Raw genomic sequence first — 22,831 nt, 5'->3', positions numbered from 1 at the left:
CCCCTTCCCTTTCTCGGCCACTTGTGTGTGAAGACCCACGGACAAAGGAGGGAATAACCTTGTACAGGGCCCTGCCAGAGCCAAATGCAACCCTACAGCCCCTGGTCTGGGCCACCCTGAGCAGGCTGTCTCCCCCTAGCTCCCTGGTGCAATCCAGAGGTCTATCAAGACTGGAAACTAGGGAACTCTAGTTAGTATCTGAGATGATAGCTTCCCAAATGACACAAATAAAGATAATCATTAGGGAATCTAACTTGACTGTAAAGCTTCTAAATTAGCAGAAGGAAACACATACTCACATGTGCTGCAAAATATTCTCTACAGAAAAGATAGAAAAGGTGGGGAGAATTAAAAGCTGAAAATATGAGAGAAATTTGAACCAATGTAAGTATTAAATCAATAAGTATGAATGGAATAAACTTACCTATTACAAGAAAAGACTTCCCTGCAAGATGTAGTTAGTTAGTGCACTTCTCCCACTAAAGCCAGTTTACACCCAGGATATTATGCATCAAACAGGCATAAGGAGACACTGAAAGGTAGATAAAAGCAGGCAGACCGGCTGGAGGCCTCAGAAGCCAGGAACAATACAATGGTGAGGTCCTGGGGTTTTCTTTCTGCCTCATTCATCCAGAACTGAGTGCTGGAGAAGCTGGTAAATCAGAAATATCAATGGCACAGACAGCCCTCCAGAAAACCTGCTCTCTCTGCCCAAAAGACTAGGAAAGGGAGTAGTAAGACAGAAAACTTTGATAATAACTTCTCCAAACACCATGGGGAAAAAAACAAAACTATGGCTTCATCCCCACTTCTGTCAGCAAAACATAAGTAGGAGAACTAGACTTTCACCAGCTGTAACAAGGCACACTGTCCCCTCCCTGCATTGGTCTGGCGTTAGAGAAGGTGGAGTAGGGTGCTAAGACTTTCAGCACCTTCCAGAGATATGAGTCCTCACCCCATTCTGAAGTGTCAATGGAAGCCACATGGGGAAGCAATGAGGCCCCCGTAGCAGCCAGGCAGGCGTCAGTGTATCAGCGTGGTATCATGGTGTCAGTGTATCCACTGGGGGGCCCGAGCTCCCACCTGCACTCAGCAGTCACAAGGCAGCCTTGCCCCTGAGTATGTACAGAGGTCAAGTGGAGACACTGGATTTCTACCTCCGCTGGGCAGTAAAGAGGCTCTGATACAATAGAGGATCTAAATAAGACTCAAGAGTCTCAGAACACAATACCCAAAATGTATAGGATACAATCGAAAATCACTTCTTAGAAAAATCTGGACTTCATGAGAAGAGACAACAAATACTAATTCTAAGGTGCCACACAGGTTGGAATTTTGGGACAAAGAAATTTAAGAAAAAATTTAAATTTTGAAATAATCATAGATTTCACAGGAAGTTAAAATATATATGTACAGGTGGGTCCTATGCACCCAACACCCTGCTCCCCCAGTGATTGGATTTTGCGTAACTAGAGTACAGTATCAAAACCATGAAACTGATGTTAGTACAACTCACAAAGGTGATTCAGATTTCACCATGGATATATGTACTCATTTGTGTGTGTGTGTGTGTGTAGTTCTATGCAATTTTGTCACATGTATAGCTTTGTGCAACTGGCATCACAATCAAGATCCAGAACTGTTCCTTAACCACAAGACTCACTGGCGCTACCCTTTTATAGCCACTGCCACCCTCCCCACCCCTCTCCCCCCACCCCGTCCCCTGCAAGCCCTAACTCCTACAAACCACTAATTTGTTTCCCATGTCTATAATCACATTAGTTCACAAATATTACATAAATGGAATCATTCAGTGTGTAACTTCTGGAGATGTTTTTCTTTTTTTCCACTTGGTTAATATCCTTAAACTCTATCCTAGTTGTTGCATGTATCAATAGTCTATTCCTTTTTATTACTGAATAGAATTCCATGGACATACTGGTTTGTTTAACCATTCATCCACTGAAGGACAACTGGCTTTTTTTTCAGTCTGGGGTTGTCACAAATAAATCTATGAGCGTTTGTGTATAGATTTTGGTGTGAACATGTTTCCATTTCTTGGGGATAAATGCTCAGGAGTGCACTTGATGATTCATATAGTAGTTACATTTTTAGGTTAAAATAATTGTCAAACTGTTTTCAAAAGTGTATTACCATTTTACATTCCCACCAGCAGTAAATGAGTAACCCATCTCTCCTGCACTTTTACCAGCATTTGGTGTCGTCACTATTTTTTTTACATTTTAATCATTCTGGTAGCAATGTAGTGATACACATTGTGGTTTGAATTTGCATTTCTCTGCTGGCTAATGATGTTGAACATCTTTTCAAGTGCTTATTTGTCATCTGTATGTCCTCTTTGGTGAAATATCTGTTTATATCTTTTGCTATTTTCTTTTTTTTTTAAATACTGAGTTTTGAAAGTTTTTTGTCTATTCTGCATGCAAGCCTTTTGACAAATATGTGGTTTGCAAATATTTTCTCTAAGCCTGAAGCTCGTCTTTTCATCCTCCAGGGCCAGGTGTGCAGAGGCCCTGTGCACTCATCCCCTCCCCATTCTGTTCCTGCTTGGGGGCTGGGATAGGGGCAGGGCTGGGGTCCCCGAGAGGTCACGGCTCCGCCACTTTACCTTTCTCCATTTGGGCCTGTCTCCTTCCCCAGGTGCAGGTGGTCTGCTCTACGGTCTTCAGGTGGCTTTCAGGGTTAGTTGTACCTGCTGAAGTTGCTTCCTCAGTGTGTGTATTTAGGAGGTTTCTGCCTTGCCTTCCTCTCTGCCATCTTTTTTCCCCCATCTTTTCATCCACTAAACAGTCTGTCACAGAGCTGTCATGCCAATGGGTTTCAGCCCCGAAGAAGTTCACTGTGGATTCAGAGATTGAAAAAAATGACAGTGGAACATTGAAGGGTAAAAGGGTTTATACCCAACTTATTCCCATGGTGGCAGGTCAGTCACTAGAATCCTGCCCACTCAGAGCGAGTCTGCACGCAGCAAGCTGGTCCCTGCCTCTGGGCCTCTCCGCCCTGCAGCCCTGAAGCCCTGCAGCCATGTAGCCCAGAGCCCTGGGCAGGACTCTTTATATACAGTCAATAACAACGTATTGCCCACATGTGTGTCGTGAGCAAACCGACCAGCGCCAGGTGAGAATCCTGGCCATGGGAACCTTAACTTTCTCCACAAGAGCAAACTTTAAAATTTTGATGAGGTCAGATTGGCCAATTTGTCCTTTATAGATCATACTTTTGGTGTCAAGCCTAAGAATTCTTTGCCTAGCCCAATAACCTGATGATTTCCTCCCAAGTTTTTCTCTCTAAAAGTTTATAGCTTTACATTTTAAATTTAAGACTGTGATTCATTTTTAGTTAATTTTCATAGAGGTGTGATATTTTGAGTTGAGGCTCATTTCAGTGTCCAGTTGCTCTGGCACCACTTATTGAAAAGGCTATACTTCCTCCATTGAATTGCTTTTTCACCTTTGTCAAGTAAATTGGTGTGGGGAAAATGGAAGTCCCTATGGCCAGGATCCTCACCTGACCCTAAGCTACTTGATGATGTAACCCTACTGCTAGGCTACTGCTTCCACACCCATAGGTGATAAGCTATTACTGACTGAGTCACTATCTATATCAAGCGTTCTACCCAGTGCTCTTGGTGGAGGCAGGGACAAGGTGGATTACGGACCTGCAGACTGTTGGATGCACACATGATTCTAGTGCTCAACCTATTTCTGGGAGAATAAGCTGGGTAATAATCCTTTTACCCCAAGAATGCTCCATTGTCATTCCTCGGTCTCAGTGAGTCCATAGTGAACTTGCCCAGGGCTGAAACCCATTGGCAAGACAGTCGGACATATTTGTGTGGATCTATTTTGGGGTCCTCTCTTTGGTTTCACTTATCTATGTGTCTCTCCCTCTGCTAATACCATACTGCCTTGGTTACTGTAGCTCTGCAGTAAGCCTTAGTTTCAGGTAAACTGATCCCTTCCACTTCTTTTTCCAGGTTGTTTTAGCTATTCTAGGATCATACCTTTCCATACAAATTTTAGAACAAGTTTGTTGATGTCTACAAAAACAAAATCTAGTAGGGGGTTGACAGGAATTTTATTAAATCTAGAGATCAATTTGGAAAGAATCTTATTAAATCTAGAGATCAATTTGGAAAGAATCAGCATCTTTACTAAATGGAATCTTCTAATCCATGAACATAGTATTTATGTCCAGTTTTTAACTCTTCTTTGATTTCTTTCCTCAGCGTTTTGTAAATTTCAGCATCTAGATACTGTATGAGTTTTCTTAAATTTATAGCTAGGTTTTTCATTTTATTTGGAGTGATTACAAATGACATTGTGTTTTAAATTTGTTTCCACAAGTTCATTGTTAGTAAATAGAAACACAATTAAATCTTTGTGTGTTGATCTTATATCCTGGACCTATTGAATTTATATGTTAGTTTTAGGATTTTGTGGGTATTTTGTAGATCCTTTAGTATTTTCTATACAGGCAATAATATCATCTGCAAATAAGGAATTTTATTTCCTCTTTTTTAATCTGTAAGCATTTTATTTCTTTTTCTTGTCTTATTACACAAGTTTACATAGTAAATAAAGGATTAGAGATTTTAACCCAGACAGCCTGGGTTAGAGTCTTTCTCCCAAGGATGTGCAAGGCCATATTTGAAGAGCTAAAATCTAAAAACAGTTCAAGTGTCCAATAATATGAGATTGTTTAGGTGCTTGCTGATAAGTTTCTAAGGATTCCTGGGCAGCTCTTATGGGAATGAAGTGGATCTATACATGCTGACATGGAAAGATGTCTACAATGCATTAATGAGAACAAAAGCAAGGCACTCAGAGTGCCAACCTTCTGTGTTTAAAAAGTGTATTGTAGAGTGCTTCCAAGAGCCTGTGTGGAGCCTTAGTGAAAATTAGTTACATGAGCCCCCTCTGGGTGTTCACAGTCCCAGGGGCATGCACAGAAGGTGCCTCTAAGCCTTCATTTTCTCCTCACCTAAGCACATTAGAGCAGAGTTTATACAGGTAAAGGTAACATAAGTATATACTGAGAACCTAAACCACCTACCCCATACACAGCTCACTGTCTCCATTAACATGACTTGACTATCCCATTGTCGTCTTTAGCATAGCTTTACTATTCTAAGACTTCTGCCAGGAAAATAAATGTATTGTTCATTTCAGAACCTTCTCAAAAGACTGACCAACTAACTCTGCAATAGACAGCATTGATAGTTTACCGTGCAAGAAACTTCTGACACTCTGAACCTCAAAATCTTTGCCTTGCTGCTTTTACCAGTCATAAACTGGTATTTCATGACCCTTAGCTGATCCTAGTCAAGTCATAGCATCAAAAGCCAGACTTCATATTCTCAGTACAATCCGACTCTCCCTTCCCCCACTGGGTGCTGCCAAGCCTTTCTAGGTGTCTGTCCTAGCAACAGGCCCTGTCAGGTATGTTTGGGGAGCTGGAGCTCAGCCTTTGACGACAAATGCATGCTAGATAGGCATAAGAAGTTTCTGGATGGGATTAATGAAGATTAAGATTGCTTTCCTTTGGGAGAAAGACTGCACAGAGAGCTTTCCACTTTTCATTTGACACATTTTTACATTATTTTTGCATTATTTGTGCACATGTATTACTTTTACTACTACTTGAAATGCCAACAGGGGTTATCTGGTAGTAAGATATTTTTGGTATTAAAAGTTTTAATAAAAAGAAGAGGCTGTGGTCAAAAACATTAGCTGTCTTTGGTAAGACCTACAAGTTGCTAGCTTTTTCTTCTGCATTTCAACTTTTTAAAAAGTATAATATACATACAGAACAGTATACAAGTCATAAGTATACAGTATGATGATTTATCACAAACCAAACATGCTCATGCAACCACCACTCAGGTCAAGCAGCAGGTCACTGGCACCCTGAAGCCCTTAGGGGCCTCATCCAGACACAGTCCCTCGCTTCTTTCCAAAGGTAACCACTACCCTGACTTTTACCATCATAGATTGATTTTGTCTGTTTTTAAACTTTATAAAAAATGGAAACATAAAGTATGTATTCATTTTCCATCAGATTATTTTTGCAACACATTAAGGTTATAAGATGAAGCTACATTGTTATAAGTACCAGTTTGTTCATCTTCCTTGCTATATAGTATCCCATTGTACAAAAATACCACAGTTTACTTTTCCATACTGGGGTGGGTGGATATTTGGGAAGTGTTTGGGCTAATGAGGATCATTGCTGATATGAACATTGATGTGCATTCTTTTGGTGTTTGTGTGCATGCCTTTTGGATGTGTACCTAAAAGTAAAACTGTCAAGTTATAATATGTGCATATATCCAATTTTAGGAAATGATGATATACCATTTTTCAAAGTGGCTCTAACTACACTCCTCTGGCCGTGTATGGGTTCCCATTGTTCCATGTGATTGCCATCTGGTACTGCCAGTCTTTCTAATGGTTACTGAAATTGAGCACCTTTTCCATGTGTATTGGATATTTAGATATGGTGTTTCATAAAATGTCTTGTTAAGTGCCTTGCTCATGTTTTTAGGGGGTTGTCAGGGAATTTTGTTGCTGTTTGGGTTCTTTTGGTAGGAGTTCTTTACATACTCTGGATATGAGTCCTTTGTCGGTTGTTAAGTGTTGCAATTATTTTTTCCCACTCAGTGGCTTGCCTTTTCACTCTCTTCATGGTGTCTGTTGAGAAATAGGAGTTCTTTATTACCATTTAATCTGATTCAGTAATATATTCCTTTATGGGTAATGTTTTATGTTCTCTTTTGTTTAAAAACTCTTTGCCTATCTTAAGGTCATGAAGATGTCCTCTTATGTTTCCCTCTGGAAGCTTTATTATTTTACCTTTCACATTTAGATTACAAAAAACATGGAATTCATTTTGTGTATTAAGTAGTGGGCAAATTTACTTTTTAACCTTAAAGGTATCCAGTTCTCTATATATACATGAGTTTTTTCCTGGACTTTATATAATTTTATTGTTTTGTCTATCCTTGTACTCATTTCATATTGCTTTACTGTCTCTTTATAATAAGTCCTAGTATTTAGTAGAATGAGTTCTCCCACTTTGTTCTTTTTAAGATTGTCTTGGTCAGTCTTGTTCCTTGGCATTTTGGTATAAATTTACACACAAATACACACACACAGTGTATGGGTGTTTTTACATTTACATTTGAATAGCAATTTTTAGTTCTTCTTTTCAAGCCTTGCAATTTTTATTTCTTGAAATCTTATATTGGCTAGGATGAAAAACTACAGTGTTGAATATATTCAGGATGATTGACATCCTGGAAGATAACGGACATCCCTGTCCAGGCAGTAACTCCAGGGCGGAAAGCTTTCAATATTTCACCATTAGAGCATTAGATGATTCTGGCTTTATGCTTTTTAAAATTGTTACTTATCAGATTAAGGAAGTTTCTTCCTACTTTTCTGTGAGATTTTGCTTATGATTTGATTTTCTTTTTTTTAATGGAAAGGATGTTGAATTTCATCTAAGGCTTTTCAAGATACATCTTTTCATTTATTCTTTTCAAATGGTGAGTAACATTGATTTTCAAATAGTAAATCAACCATAAGTTCCTGGAATAAACCTGTTTGTCACGTACTTCTTTACATATTGCTGAGCTCAGTTTGCTTTTGTTTGCAAATTTTGCACCGATGGTTATGAATATCTTAGCCTATTGTTGTTGGGCTTTTTTCCTCCTACTATTCTTGTCAAATTTTAGTATCACGATTATGTTGGCCTTATAAAGCACGTGTAGAGTGGTTTTTTTACCCGCTCTGGAAACATTTGTGTGATACTTGTGTGGCAGTTTGAGCTTGTTCTCTGGTTCTTGTCCCTGCCCCAACAAAGTCTTGTCCCTGCGCAACACGGAATTCAAAGGCAGAGACCCAGTAGTGAAACAGTGTGAAAGTTTTCTTTGAATGCACGCCAAGGTAGACAAAAGCAACGAACTCTTCGGGGAGGATCTATTTCTCCTGACCTAGCTGGGAGGCGCCTCTTTGATTGACTGGGTGAGGTCATTTGATTGACAGTTCTAATTATACAGCCTTTCCTCTTGTCTTTTCCCAAAATGCCCACAGAAAAGCTCATAGGGGTGTGGGGTGGAGAGCAAAACAGCAATTTTATTTTAATGAGATCATGGTGCCGTGTGGTTTGGGCGGTTCTTAGTTTTGTTGGATTGAGCCTGCGTTGAGACCTGGTTGGGACGGGTTTAGCCTGGTCCCAGTAGGCAACCAGGTATCTCCCTGCAAACTCTTTGTTATCCTCACCGAGGGCCCCCTACCTGGGTAGAGTTTGGGCAGATCTTTCCTTGAACCTATCTTCCCCTCCCCTGGCTGCTTATGTTCTGTCAGACACTTGTATTAATTCATCCTTATATACTGGAAGAATTCACTGGATAAGCCATCTGGGTCTAAAATTTCAAATTTTAGATTTAATTTTTTTATATAGATGACTATTTAGCTATCCTTGTGCCCATTTTGACAAGTTGTATATTTCTAGGAATTTATAGTTTATTTACATTTTCTAATTTGTTGACATAATAATATCCTATTATCATCTGTTCAATGTCTGTTTGACCTATAGCGACAGATCCTTTTCATTCCAAATACTGGTTTTTATCTTTCTTGTTCAGTACTGACAGGATTTTATAAATTTCTTCTTTTAACTTTTGGCTTATTGATTCTATTACATGTTTATTTTCTATTTTTAAAATTTCCCATCTTCCGTTTTTTGAGACAGATCATTGATTTTCATGATTTTTCTTAATTTATAAAAGCTTTTAATATTATAAAATTTCCTCTAAATTTGTCATTAGTTGGATTCCACATACATTTTATTATAATTCAGTTTAATATGTTTTATTTCCATTGTGATTTCTTCTCTGCCATGTAGGTTATTTGAAAAATACATGGTAAATTTTCTATTTATCTTCTTGTTACAGATTTCTAGTTTAATTTCATTGTGTCAGTGATCATACTCTGTAAGATTAAAAGCCTTTGAAATGTTTTGGGATTTGCTTTAAGGCGCACATCATATAGTCAATTTGGGCAAATGTTCCACGTGCAGTTGAAAAGACTGTGTGTCAGTAATTGCTGAGTACAGTGTTCTGAACATGTCAATTAGGTCGATTTTGTTCATTTCATTGTTTAAATTTTCTATATTCTTATTGCTTTTTGGTCTGCTTTTTCTATCAGATACAGAAAAGTATGTTAAAACCATTATGACTTTGTAACTCTAATTTTGTGAAGTTTTTCTTTATATATTTTAAAGCTGTATTGCTCGGTGTATACAGATTTAAGTCTTTTATATCTTCTTGGTGGATTGATCCCTTTCACTGTTATGAAACATTCCTCTTAATGCCTCCTAGTTCTTCCTGCCTTTGTCTGATTGGAGAACAGCTATGTCGGCATTTGGGGGGATGGGATTTGCCTGGTACACCTGTCTCCATCATTTTACCTTCATGTAGCTCTGGGAGGAGGGTGTTTCCATCTCCAGGCAAGTTCACTCTGAATTAGGTGAGACTGAATAACCCCAAGGGAATCTTGGGGGTAAAAAGAGGCCCTTACCAAGCTTTATTCTGACTGGCGCAGGTCAAGTGCCAGAATCCCATCTCCATCTGTGGCCCAGCTCCAGCCTCTGCTCCCCAGGAGTTGCCTCCGCTCAGGGCTCCATCTCCACGCCTTCCTGCGCTCTGCTCCGGACTCCCTTCTCTCTTTCTAGCCCGGGGCGCAGCTGTTTCCCTCTCTCCCACTTCCCGCTGCCTTCCTCTCTAGCTCTCTGCTCCTGCTTCTGGCTCCGCTCTGGCACGTAAAGCAGTATCAGCCGTAAGTAGCTTACTGCCAACAGGCGGGCAAGTAGGTGCCTGTGCAGCAGGCTATTACCTCATTGCATGTATACAAAGGAGATTAGAATTACACTTCAATTCTTCTTTTTCTTTGTATTTATAGTATATCTCTCATAAACAGCATATAGTTGGGACCTTCTAAAATCCAATCTGTACTCTTCATTTTTACATTGGATGTAATTACAGTATTTTCTATTTGTCTTGTTTTTATGTTTCCTTTTCTCCTGTATTACTTTATTTGGATTAAATATTCTGTATCACTGCATTTCCCCATCTATTAGTATATAAAACTGCTAATAGGAATAAAAACAGGGGAGGTCACACTGAATCCTGACTTCTCTTCTTCAGAAACACCTGGACTTGGTTAAAAATGATTTGTTCTCATCCCAGAAGTACTGTATCACGATGTGGAGCAGGCCAAAGGCAAGACATAGATAATTCTTTTTTATTATTATTAAGGTATCATTGATACACAATCTTACGAAGGATTCACATGAGCAACATTGTGGTTACTGCATTCACTCATATTATCAAGTCCACCCCCCCAATACCCCATTGCAGTCACTGTCCATCAGCATAGTAAAATGCTATAGAGTCACTACTTGTCTTCTCTGTGCTGTACTGTCTTCCCCATGATCTATCTATATTGTGAGTGCTAATTATAGTGCCCCTTAATCCCCTTCTCCCTAACTCCCCACCCATCCTCCCTACCCCTCCCCTTTGGTAACCAGTAGTCCCTTCTTGGAGTCTGTGAGTCTGCTGCTATTTTGTTCCTTCAGTTTTGCTTTGTTCTTGTACTCCACAGATGAGGGAAATCATTTGGTACTTGTGTTTCTCCACCTGGCTTATTTCACTGAGCATAATATCCTCTAGCTCCATCCATGTTGTTGCAAATGGTAGTTTTTGTTTTCTTCTCATGGCTGAATAATATTCCATTGTGTATATGTACCACATCTTCTTTACCCATTCATCTACTGATAGACACTTGGGTTGCTTCCATTATCTTGGCTATTGTAAACAGTGCTGTGATATACATAGGGATGCATATGTCCTTTTGAATCTGGGATCTTGTTTTCTTTGGGTAAATTCCTAGGAGTGGAATTCTTGGGTCAAATGGTACTTCTATTTTTAGTTTTTTGAGGAACCTGCATATTGCTTTCCACAATGGTTGAACTACTTCATGTTCCCACCAACAGTGCAGGAGGGTTATCCTTTCTCTGCAACCTCGCCAGCATCTGTGTTCCTAGTCTTTTCTATATTGGCCATCCTAGCTGGTGTGAGGTGATATCTCATTGTGTGTGATTTTAATTTGCATTTCCCTGATAATTAGTGATGTGGAGCATCTTTTTATGTGCCTGTTGGCCATCTGGATTTTTTCTTTGGATAAGTGTCTGTTCAGATCCTCTGCCATTTTTTGTTAACCAGTTATTTACTTTTTGGGTGTTGAGGCATGTAGGTTCTTTATATATTTTGGATGTTAACCCCTTATTGTGTAAGGACATAGGTAATTCTCATGGATAGCCAGCTGGACCATCAATCTAGGCCCTTTTTCTTCCTCCACCGTTTTGGGGTAGTACAATAAAATGAGCTGCAAGAAATATATATTTGGTCTCCAAGATGACCAAAATATAATACTCAGGCATATTTGGTCTTCACCCATAGTTCCCTGAAAATGCTTCAGAGACATTAAGGTCAAATGGGTGTCTTCTTAATGTTAGTGGAGAGTCTTTTGGACTCTACCCAAGGGCTGGTTGCCAGAGGCACCGAACACGTGATTCAAGGGTAGACACTCTCAGCACCTAGTCCCCAACCCTGGGAGGGGAGAGAGCCGAGGGAATCAGACAATGGCCAATGATTTAGTCAGTCACAACCATGCAGTGAAGCCCTCTCAAAAACCCATGGGTAGAGCATTTTGCTCAGCTCTCCATCTCTCTCATTTGCCCCTCTTCCTCTCTCTCTCCCTCCCACTGCCTCCCCACCCCCACCACTGTGCTTGCCTTGCCACCTTGTGCCACCAAGCAAGGCCCCAAGCTGCACAAGGATAGAAGCTCCCGTATTTGGGAACTTGACCTCTATGTATCTCTTCATCTGGCTGTGAACTTGTATCCTGTATGGTATCCTTTATTAAATTGGTAAACATACATTTTCCTGAGTTCTGTGAGCCGCTCTGGCAAATTAATCAAATCTAAAGGGGAGGTTGTTGGAACTTCCAATCTGGAGCTATTTGGTCAAAGCACAGGCAACAGCCTGGGGCTTTGGTCTGGCATCTGAAGTGGGTGGGGTGAGGTGGAGGGCCGTCACCCAGCCTTCGTGAATCTCCGTATCAGTAGGGTGGAGAGTAGTCCATCTCTGTATGGATAGGTGATTACATAGGGGAACGAGGGCGTATCTGGGCCCGAGGGGTTGCGTGAAGTCCCTTTTTGGAGGTGGGTCATGAGAGACACTGGCGAGCAGAAGTGGATGACGGCTTGTAAGCAATAAACAGATCTCTCCCACTTTATTTCTCCCTTTGACTGATTTCAGTTTCAAAGGTAATTTGCTCTGGGCTGGGAAAATATTTCCCCCCCAGAGTTACAGTCAGTCCTCTTTCTTAGCACTTAGTGCCTTGTGCCGTGGGGCCCAGATGTCCTAACCCAGGTTAGACCCGCGCCCACGGGTGTCTTTCTGTCTACACTATGCATAGCCAAGAGGCTCAACCGAGTCAGGCCCACCCCACTACCTGGTGTTTGGTGTCTGGTAACCCAAGGCGAGCAGCCCTAGCATCCCAACTTGGCTTTGTTCTTCGTATTGTGCCCTCTGATTGCTGGAAAGGCATTTTAAGAGGACTGGCAAATCTCTGTTTCCACTACTTGGTGAGAGCAGTAATGATCTCTAAGAAGCCAAGCAATGTGTGTGTGGAATCTACTCAGTCACCATGCAGGCTCAATTCTGTCCTTGTTTGCTGTTTTTCTTTTATTGTAAGTCATTAGCATTACAATAATATTGATGGCATGATGGGCTGCATTTTTTTAAAGTCATCTGGCATAGTATGAGCCCTTGTTCCCTGTAGAAAGAGAGGTTACTTTTAAAATTCACCTCAAAAGTCCTAAGAAATGATACAAAAATGCGTTCCTACCTCTGAAGAGATGGTTTAATGCTTCCAACCATATCAGAGATAGTTGAAGTTGGCTTATCAATTTTATCAACATTCGAATACGAAAAAAAGAGGAGAATAGAGCAGCAAATAAACAATTTGTACCTTAAGCAAGAAGATATTTGGTACAGAGATAAGACCAAAATAAATCAAGGAACATGTAGTCTGTAAACTGGACACACAAAAAATAATATCTTGGTGATATTCCTCCACCAAAAACAATACTAATATTAATCATTTTCAACAGCTATGTCTTGAGTGGAGGCGTTTCAGACTTATCATATAACACCTATGTCATCCAACTCATAAAAGCAATAAGCAGAGAAAATTTGACACATTTTTCTGTTGTTTTAACGATTTCTTGAAATGGGTTTTTTTGGGGAAAAGAATTCTGAAGGGTTTTTGGGTTTGGTTTTGGTTCCTGAAGGTTTTAGAAACACCTTTTTATTAAAAATCAGACAATGCAAGCACCTTTACTCTGTGCGGTGCCCTTCCTGCCCTGAGGGCCACAGCCCTCATCAGTGGAGCCTGTGTGCCCACAGTCCTGGCACCCACGTGGCTTTATAGTATGGGTCCTGAGCAAAACAGGACGAAAGTGGAAAATATGACCCAAATATATGAGATAATGGGCAAGAAAGAGAGTGCATGCTCTGCTCTGGCTCTTTCTCTGCAAGCGTCTGCCTCTCCTCACTGGGCAGAAACCTGAAAAGCTTCTGAGGTCTGTTCTGTACCCTGGGCTGGGGACATGTGCCCCCCAGGAGCTGGCTGCTGGCCCACCAGCCCCTATCTGTGCTCCCAGAGAGGTAGGTGGCCCAAGGAGCTATCATGGACCCTAGCACCTGCCCTTGAGCATTTCTTAGGGGTGTTTCCAGCCTTTTTCTGTGCTGTTTTACTGTTAGGCAGTGTGAGTGGAGAGCAGAGATGAACCAGCATCCCATCCTCTTTCTGTTGCCAAGACTTCTTTTTGGTCTGGCACTTACCCACGTCATGTCCCAGAGGTGCAGGCTTCCTGGATAAAGAGAGCTCAGTGATCATCCTGCCCGGCATGGGGCTCCCCCAGAGAGGCCCCAGGTGGCCCCTGCAGCTGCCTGGGTAGCTCTGTTGGTCCAGAGGAGAGGCTTGCAGCAGCAGGGAAGCTTCCCTCTTTGAGGGGATACCAGTGAGGGACCAGTGAAAGGAAGAAGGAATGGGATGAACCTCCCACCCCCTGGCCATGGGGCCTGAGGGAGGAGAATCAGGGGAAATTTGAGCATCACCCTTGGGGAGCTCACAAATAAATAGTTATCAAATAAAATGGAAAGAGTCTCCTGGGAATTTCATTTCCAGCTATCTCCAGACACATTTCAAAGGAATTTTTTAAGACTGTGCCTTTTGCTCAGGCCCATTCAGTGCTGGGTTTAACCAGGTTTCTGTCTCTCAAACAGAGCTGGAACCACAGTGAAGAGAGGGTCAGATAACAACAGCACCATAGTTGACAGTACACATTTTCACTTCTATTATTACCTCATTTGAACCTTACTCCAATCCTTTGAGGTAGGCTGGTCAGGTGTTATATCCCCATTGGAGAGATGAAGCACCATGGCAGGAAGTAGCCCATGAGCCCTAGAAGCCTGGTCTCCTGCTTTGGCCCTCCTGCCCCTGTTCCATTGCCACCTCTAACTCATGTTGGGGAAATGAGTTGCTGCCTGTGGTCAAATACACCTGGAAAGAATAATGTATCACTTCTCAAACCATCCAGAAAATAGGCAAAGTGGGAAGGTGAAAGGCCTATATGTGAGCTCCTGGAAAAGCCAAATGTCCAAGCGCACGAATGAACACAGTTGAACCAAAACAGTTCTCTGGAGAAATCTTTGAAATCTTTGACCAGTTTGAGTTCTAACTGTAGTGAAATTCACGGGGATGCTTACATTGAATATTTTAACACAACAACATTTTGTTAAATACATCTTAGGGAGGGGATGGGGGGTGGTTAGAAAGAGGGAAAAATGGCAGGATCTGGGGGCCCTGTGGCTCCCATAGGCCACAGTGATGGGGGGGAGCATTTCCGGCTTCCAGCAGCCCTTGGAGCACACTGCGCCCCAGGAGCTACGTGGGCTTCAAACTAATGGCCCTGCTGCCCATTGGGAATGAGGTTTCTGTGGGCACCAAGGCCGTTCTTCAAAGAGTCTCTGCCTTTGCCTTCGGCGGCCTCTGCCTCCCCTTCCTCCTCTGCCTCTTCCTTTCCTTCTTCCTCTTCCTCTTCCTCTTCATCCTCACCATCACTCCTCACATCCTGGATGTCCTAAACCAAGGGAAGAATGGACTGCAAATGACAACCTTCCAGGAAAGGTCTTGAGTGAATAAGCAAACAAATGGGCCCAGTTTAGAGATAGGGCCCCTTTCAAAGAAAACCCAATAGCCAAACAAACATTTATCAAGATGGAACATATCATGGGCCATAAAACAAAACCGAACAAACTTCAAATCATTCAAAGTATGTTTCAGGTCATAATGGAATTAAGCTAGAAGTCAATAACCAAATAATAATAGGATAATCTCAAAACCCTTGGAAATTAAACACATAAATAATCAATAGATCAAAGAGTAAGTCTAAGGGATATTAAAAAAGATTTTGAACTAAAATGAAAATGTAATATTCGAAATTTGTTGAACGTAGCTAAGACAGTGCTTGTAAGGAACTTTATAGCATTAAATGTTTATAGTAGAAAAAAATGAAAATCTCAAATAACTGGAGCTCTCACCTCAAGAAGCTAGAAAAAAGAAGAGCATAATAAGCCCCATGCAAGCAAAAGGAAGGGAAAAAATGAAGAAATCAGTGAAATTGGTAACAGAAAAAGAAGGGAGGAAAAAAATACAAAAAAAATCTGGTTCGTTGAAAAGATCCGTGAAATTGACAAATCACCAGCAAGATTAACAAATTAAAACTGAGGGAAGACACAAATTACCAGAAAATAAAAGGAGATATGACCATTAATACTGCAGGTGATACAAAAATGTTAACAGAATACTACAAACAACTCTATGTATATATATTTGACAACTCAGGTGAAATGGACCAATTCCTCAAAAACTACGAACTACCAAATTTCATCCAAGATGACATAAGTAACCTGAATAATCATACAACTATGAAAGAAGTTTTGTAATTAAAATCTTTTTTTAAAAGAATATCATCAGGACTAGATTGTTTCAGTGGCAAATTCTATGAAACATATAGAAGAAGTAATACCAAATTTCTACAATCTGGTACAGAAAACAGATGAGGGAATACTTCCCAATTCAGTTTATGAGCCCAGAATTACCTGATACCAAAACTAAAGAAAGTATAAAGAAAAAAACAACTACAGGCCAATGTCTCTAATGAACATAAATATAAAAATCCTCAACAAAATATTCCAAATCAAAACCAGCAATATATAAAAATAATATATCAAAATGATGTGGGATTTGTCCCAATAAAAAAAGGCTAGTTCAATGTTTGGTAATCAATGAATATCCATAAATTAATAATCTAAAGAAGGAAAAAATAGATGATTTATCAATTGATGTAGGAAAATCATGAAAAAAATCATGACAAAATTCAACATCCTTTCATGATAAAAAGTTAAAACTTCTCAGCAAAGAAGGAATAGAAACTAACATCAGACTTAATGATAATAACTGAATTTTTCTCCCTAAGATTAGGAACAAGTCAAGGATGTCTACTTTCACTACTCCTATTCAACATTACATTAGAAGTCCTAGTTAATGTAATAAGGCAAGAAAAAGAAATAAAAGACATACAGATTGTAAAGAAATAAAAGTGTCCCTATTTGCAGATGACACGATTATCTATGTAGAGAATCCCAAAGACTCTACCAAAAAACTCCTAGAATTAATAAGTGAGTTTAGCAGTAAAGGCTGCAGGATACAAGGTCAGCATACAAAATCACACACACACACTCACACACAATCTTGATTTTAAACACTAACATAGTAGGCTGAAAGATGTGCTCAAAGATACTAGGTCCTAATCTCTGGAACCTGTGAATATTACCTGATATGGTAAAATTTTTGCTGATATGATTCAGTTAAGGATCTTCAGGAGATTATCCTGGATTATCCAGGTGAGGCCTAAATACCATCACAAGTGTCTTTTAAGAGAGGCACATGGAAATTCAGAGGAGAGGCAACATGAAGACAGAGGTAGATACTGGAGTAATGCAGCTACAAACAGTGAATGCAGGCAGCCACCAGAAGATGGAAAAGTGGAAGAACAGGTTCTCCCCTGAAGCCTCTGTAGGCAGTGCAGCCCTGCCACACCTTGATTTTGGTTCAAACTGATTATAGACTTCTGGCCTCCAGAACTGTGATAGAATAAATTTCTGTTGTTTTAAGCCACCAAGTTTGTGGTAATTTGTTACCACCATGACAGGAAACTAACATGACTATCAATGTCCAATAAAAAACTGAAATTTAAAAATCAGTAACAGTTATAATAGTTTCAAAAAGTAAAATAATAAGGTACAGACTGAACAAAGCATGCATAGGATATCTGTGTAAAACTTACAAAACTCTGATGAAAGAAATCAAAGATCTAAATAATTGGAGAGACATACTATGTTCATGAGTTGAAAGATTCAACAGAGTAAAAAATGTTAATTATCTCCAAATTGATCTATATTCCAAACAATACCAATTAAAATCTCAGCAAGATTTCTTATAGATACAGACAGCTAATTCTAAAATTTATATGGAAAGGCAAAGGTACTAGAATAGCTAAAGCAATTCTGAAAAAGAAGATAAAATTGGAGAGCTGAAATCACCCAATTTTAAGAGCTACTTTGAAGTTTCAGCAATCAAGACTGGGTGCTATTTGCAAAGGGGTAAACACATAGATCAATGGAATAGAATAGAGAATCTAGAAATAAACCCAAACAAATATGGCCAATTGAGTTTTGACAAAGTCACAAAAGCAATTCAGTGAAGGAAGGATAGTCTTTTCAACAAATGGTGTTGGAACAGTTAGAAATACTTAGGCAAAAAATAAACTTGGACCTAATGTCATGACTTATACAAAAGTCAACTCAAAATGGATCACAGATCTAAATTAAAACTATATAACTTTCCGAAGAAAATCCATGACCTTGGGTTGGGTGATGACTTCTTAGACATGGCACAAAAAAGCATACTCCATTAAAAAAATTGATAAACTGGACTTCACCAAAGTACCAAAGTTAAAAACTTTAGTTCTATGAAAGACACTATTTAGAGAATAAAAAGAAAAGCTGCAAACTGGGAGATAATATTTTCAAATCCCATATCCAAATGCATGCCTAATAAAGAATTTTCAAAATCAACAATAAGAAAAAAAATCAGTTAAAATGGGCAAAAAAAATAGACACTTCAAGGAGGATACATGGAATGTCTAATAAACACATGAAAAGGTGCTCAATATCATTAGCCATTAGGAAAGTGCAATTAAAACTGTGATGAGTTACAACTAAAAGCCCATTAGAATAGTTAAAATAAAAAACACTGACAGTACCAGGTGCTGACAAGGCTGCAGAATAACTGGAAGGAACTCATACATTGTTGATGGAAGTGCATAATACTACAGACACTGTGGAAAACAGTCTGACAGTTAAAAAGTAAAACATATATTTACTGTATGTCTCAGCAATCCCATCCCTATCTACCCCAGAGAAATAAATGTTATGTTCACACAAAAACAAATGTGTTTAACAGCTCTATTCATATTTACCCCCAAATGGAAGCAACCCAAATGTTTTCAACTAGTAAATGGATAAACTATGGTATATCCATACAATTGAATACTACTTACCAATAAAAAGGAATAAACTATCCACATTCATAAGAAGTTGAATGAATCTCAAAGGCATAATGTTGAGTGAAAAAAAATTTAGTTTCAAAAGGTTACCTACTATATGACATATTAATGTCGTTTACATGACATTCTTGGAAAGACAAAACTATAGGATGGAGAAGAGATGAGCGGCTGCTAGGAAGTAGGGTCAGGAAAGGAATCACTTGGGTAATGGAATTGTTCTGTATCTTGATTATGCTGATGGATACATAAATCTATGCTTGTGTTAAAATTCATAGAACTACATACCAATAGAAAAAAGTCGGTTTTACTGATGTTTAAAAATAAAAAAAGTACTTCTTTTTAGAAAGCAAACACTATGTAAACATTTTCTAAGTAAAGTAATACTCGTGGGCATTTTGGTTGTCAAAAGATATTTTTACTATTTGCCATTAGAATGTTTCTATTTTCCTTAGAAAGGGATGCCTTCCATGACAGCTCTTAACTGAGAGGGTCACTTCTCTCCTCTCATGGTATTCTCAAAGGAATTCTGTGAGGAAAAGTCCTAGAAGAATAACACTGCCCCTGAGGAAGGGAGACGGAATTGCTACAGACCAGACTTGTTTGCAAAAGAAAAACAATGGCATGAATTATTAAAACAATACTGAGAACTCAAGCTCTGGGCAAGGTAGTGTTGGAAATGACCCCTCACCCTCCGAGCCAGTTTGCAATCATTTCTATTAAACCCAGACTAGAAAAGAAAATAAAAAAGAAAGGTGGAGGCTATTTACTCTCATATCATTTTTCAAGATGACATCCGTAACCATGCAAGTTCCATTTTCCTTTTGTGACCTGCAGACTAAAACTGACCACCTCCAGAGATTCTCAGGGTGATTCCAAATACCTCCTCTGTGGACAACCTTCATGCAAATGTGGCTTTTGAAAAAAAAAACAATGTGCACATATTTTGCTGGCTTACTCACAGAAATATAACTTGATGGGCTCTTCTCTGTACATTCTGCTCCTTTCCACAACAACACAATAAAGGTTTCAAAATAAACAAGACTTGCTATAAACATTAGGGAATAAACTTGGCATCTCATCAGTTAAGATGCAACAGCGAAGGGCAACCTTTTTATATGCTGGGAGCTGGGATCAGAAGTTCTCCTCCTACAACACCCTCTGTGGATGGAGTCTTTCAGGAAAGGGCCAGGCTTGACTGACATTGACTTTCATGGATGATGCCCCTTGGGCCTCCTTTCCCTTCCTCAAAAGATTTTTGTAGGGAACAAGGGGAAATTTGAATCAGAACAAAGAAAGTAATTTGTCTCCGGAAAATCAGACTAGCTCTTCTTGCCCATTTCTCCAGGATGTGAAGAGTTGCTTTAGCTGAGAAATAAACTAGTCCTTGAGGATACTCTCCACGGCTCTAATCTGCATCCTCTAGAATCCAGTCCTGGATCATATGGGGCTTTTTGGAAATGTATGGCATCCCAAAGGTTGGGAGGCACTACTGACTTTTAGTGAGCAGTGGTTAGGGATGCCAGATACCCTACATTGCGCATGATGCGTAAATGTCCTGCCAGACCTGAGTTTAGGCAAAACCCTGTTTATAATTATCCAAGACTAGAATCTAATTCCATTTTTCATTCAAGCACAATAATTCCCGCATGGTTTTAATATATTCTCAATTTTCCAGGAATGTAACTATGTACATAAATCAAGGAAAGACTATACTTTGTTCTGTTCAGAACTTCCTAGTATCAGAAAACCGTCAGTGATGACAACACTACCCATGGCCTTTGAGTCCCCTGCATAACATGCCTGGGTCAGTCTGTGCTTGCAACTGCCCCACTGGAGTCTCCATATAAGCAACATAGCATCTGTTGATGTCAGTGTGTTCCTGAGTATGTGCCGGTATGCACACGTTACACATGAAATACATATTTTATCAGAAATGTCTTTCATCATTTCTTATTTAGTACAGTTTGGCATGATAATGCTTTTTAAAATTATGGTTATAGGTGAGTTTTATTATCTAGGAATTTAATTGCTGACTAGTGGGTATGGGTCCAATAGGATGGAAAAGCGCTGCCCCAGAGGGTGGGTCAAGCTCAGAAAGGATTTCCTGGGAGTGAGAGTTTGTTAGATGGGAGTATAGGTGGTTGCGCTGCACACTATGAAACTTGAATAGTATAAATTGGGAATGGTGTGGTATTCAGGTATTAACAAAACCTCACATTATATAGAATTTTATCTTGTACATACCATCTATAATATAACAGTAACAGCAATGAAACAGGATATTTTTTCATTACCCTAAAAAGCATCTGTGCTCTACCATTTACTCCCTCCCTCCCTCCCTCCCAACCCCTGGCAACCACTAACCTTTTTAATGCCTCCATGGTTTTGTCTTTTCCAAAATGTCATGCAATTGGAATCAGAGAGTACGTAGCCTTCTAAGATTGGCTTCTTTCACTCAGTAATATGCATTTAAGTTCCTGTCACGTCTTTTCATAGCCTGAAAGCTCATTTCCTTTTATTGCTGCAGAATACTCCATTGTCTGGAGGATCTGCAGCTTGTGTATCCATTTGCCTACTGGAGGACATCTTGGTTGTTTCCAAGTTTTGGCAATTAAGAACAAAGCTGCTGTAAATCTCCACATGCCAGGCACTGGCCTAAGCAGTTAGTATTGTTAGGCAGAAATATAGATATAAGCAGGTGGAGAGAGAATAAGGTCAGTAAATCCCACTAAAAGGGTCTCAAAAGAGTTAACTAGATAAAATTAGAGAGCCAGAAAAGACTCACTGAGTTAATGAGTTAATCAGCTGAAGCTCCAAAGGCCAGGAGCAACTTGGAATGTCTGGATATTCCCCAGATAAAGAAAAGTAACTGAGCGCAGCCCATGTCTTCACTGTATCAATTAGATCATGCCATTGTAAGATTTACTTTAGCCTGCTAAAAGGCCCAGCTTACTCTTGAACTTATATGCTGTTTTTCCCTCTTTTTCCTGTCCCTTAATCAAGTAATTTTGCAACCAGGACAGGAGACAGACCTCGGATGTGTAAATAAACCTATGAGGACAAAGAATGCCAGTATCCAGACCAACACAGTCCTCCAAAGGTATTATAAATCACCTATATACATCATGCCTTATGCCAACTCCTACCTAAAAAGCCCTATAAAACCCCAGACCCTAAACCCTTAGGGGCACCTCTTCTCTGAGGTTGCCCAGACTCCCCTTTCTTTTAGTGTGCACCTTTTTGCCTTAAATTAACTTCTCGCTGTTCAGCGTGTAATGTTTTGTCTCTGCACTCTTCTAGTGTAAGTGTCCTTATTACTTTGCTATTTCATTCTGTCCTGCAGACTGAAGCTCAAGTCTTCACTCTGCCTCTGTCCTATTTCAGATAAGAAGGAGGGTCTGATGAGAGCTTTGATTTGGACTGCAAGTTCCCGTTGCCTGGGTGACCTGGAAGTGAACTGCAGCTATACGATCATGCTCTTTAGTAGCTTGCCCGAAAGTCTCCTTTCTTTGCTTCTGGGAAGTTCTCAGAACATAATCTCTCTCCATCCAGTTCTCTGTGGCTCCCCTAGATCCTGGGATGGTAGGGACTCAGTTCCCATGCCGTGCAGGTCCAAACGTACATTGGATGCCAGGTGACACTGGTTTTAGGAGTTGGCAGGGGATGTGCTCCATGCAAAGCAGCAGTTCAATGAACTTCCCTTATCTCTCTGTTTTTCCTCACCCTTTGTTGCCTGCACAGCAGTTGCTATTCCCTGACTCTTTCTTTAATGAATTCCTTCCTCACCTTGCACTCTGACTTCCCTGTGTCTCTGAACCGAATTCCTCCCCAACAGTATGAACACTAACATTTCCTCCTCACAGCAACCCTAGGACATTAGCACCGTACTTTTTACTTTAAGAGAGGAAACTGAAGCTCAGAGGGGTTAAGTAACTTTTACAAGGCCACACAGCTATGAGACGCAGACAGGATGAAAACCCTGATC

At 40.0% G+C, this 22,831-nt stretch overlaps 1 protein-coding gene across 3 annotated transcripts in view; it reads right to left on the bottom strand.

The window, feature by feature from the left end:
* Positions 1–12,809: 12,809 nt before the first annotated feature.
* The window catches only part of CERS3 (ceramide synthase 3), a 102,160-nt gene continuing 92,138 nt past the window's right edge, over positions 12,810–22,831 (bottom strand). For 2 of the 3 annotated variants that reach the window (XM_036878654.2, XM_057494857.1), the window contains one exon: positions 12,810–15,297. In XM_036878654.2, the coding sequence (XP_036734549.2) occupies positions 15,118–15,297 (180 nt within the window). In that variant the 3' untranslated portion in view covers positions 12,810–15,117. The remainder of the gene's footprint in view (positions 15,298–22,831) is intronic. The other variant, XM_057494858.1, reaches the window with a different exon arrangement.

Source organism: Manis pentadactyla, chromosome 18 (genome assembly GCF_030020395.1).
Source record: "Manis pentadactyla isolate mManPen7 chromosome 18, mManPen7.hap1, whole genome shotgun sequence".
In the NCBI taxonomy this organism is placed as follows: Eukaryota; Metazoa; Chordata; class Mammalia; order Pholidota; family Manidae; genus Manis; species Manis pentadactyla.
This window is presented reverse-complemented; position numbering and strand designations above follow the sequence as displayed.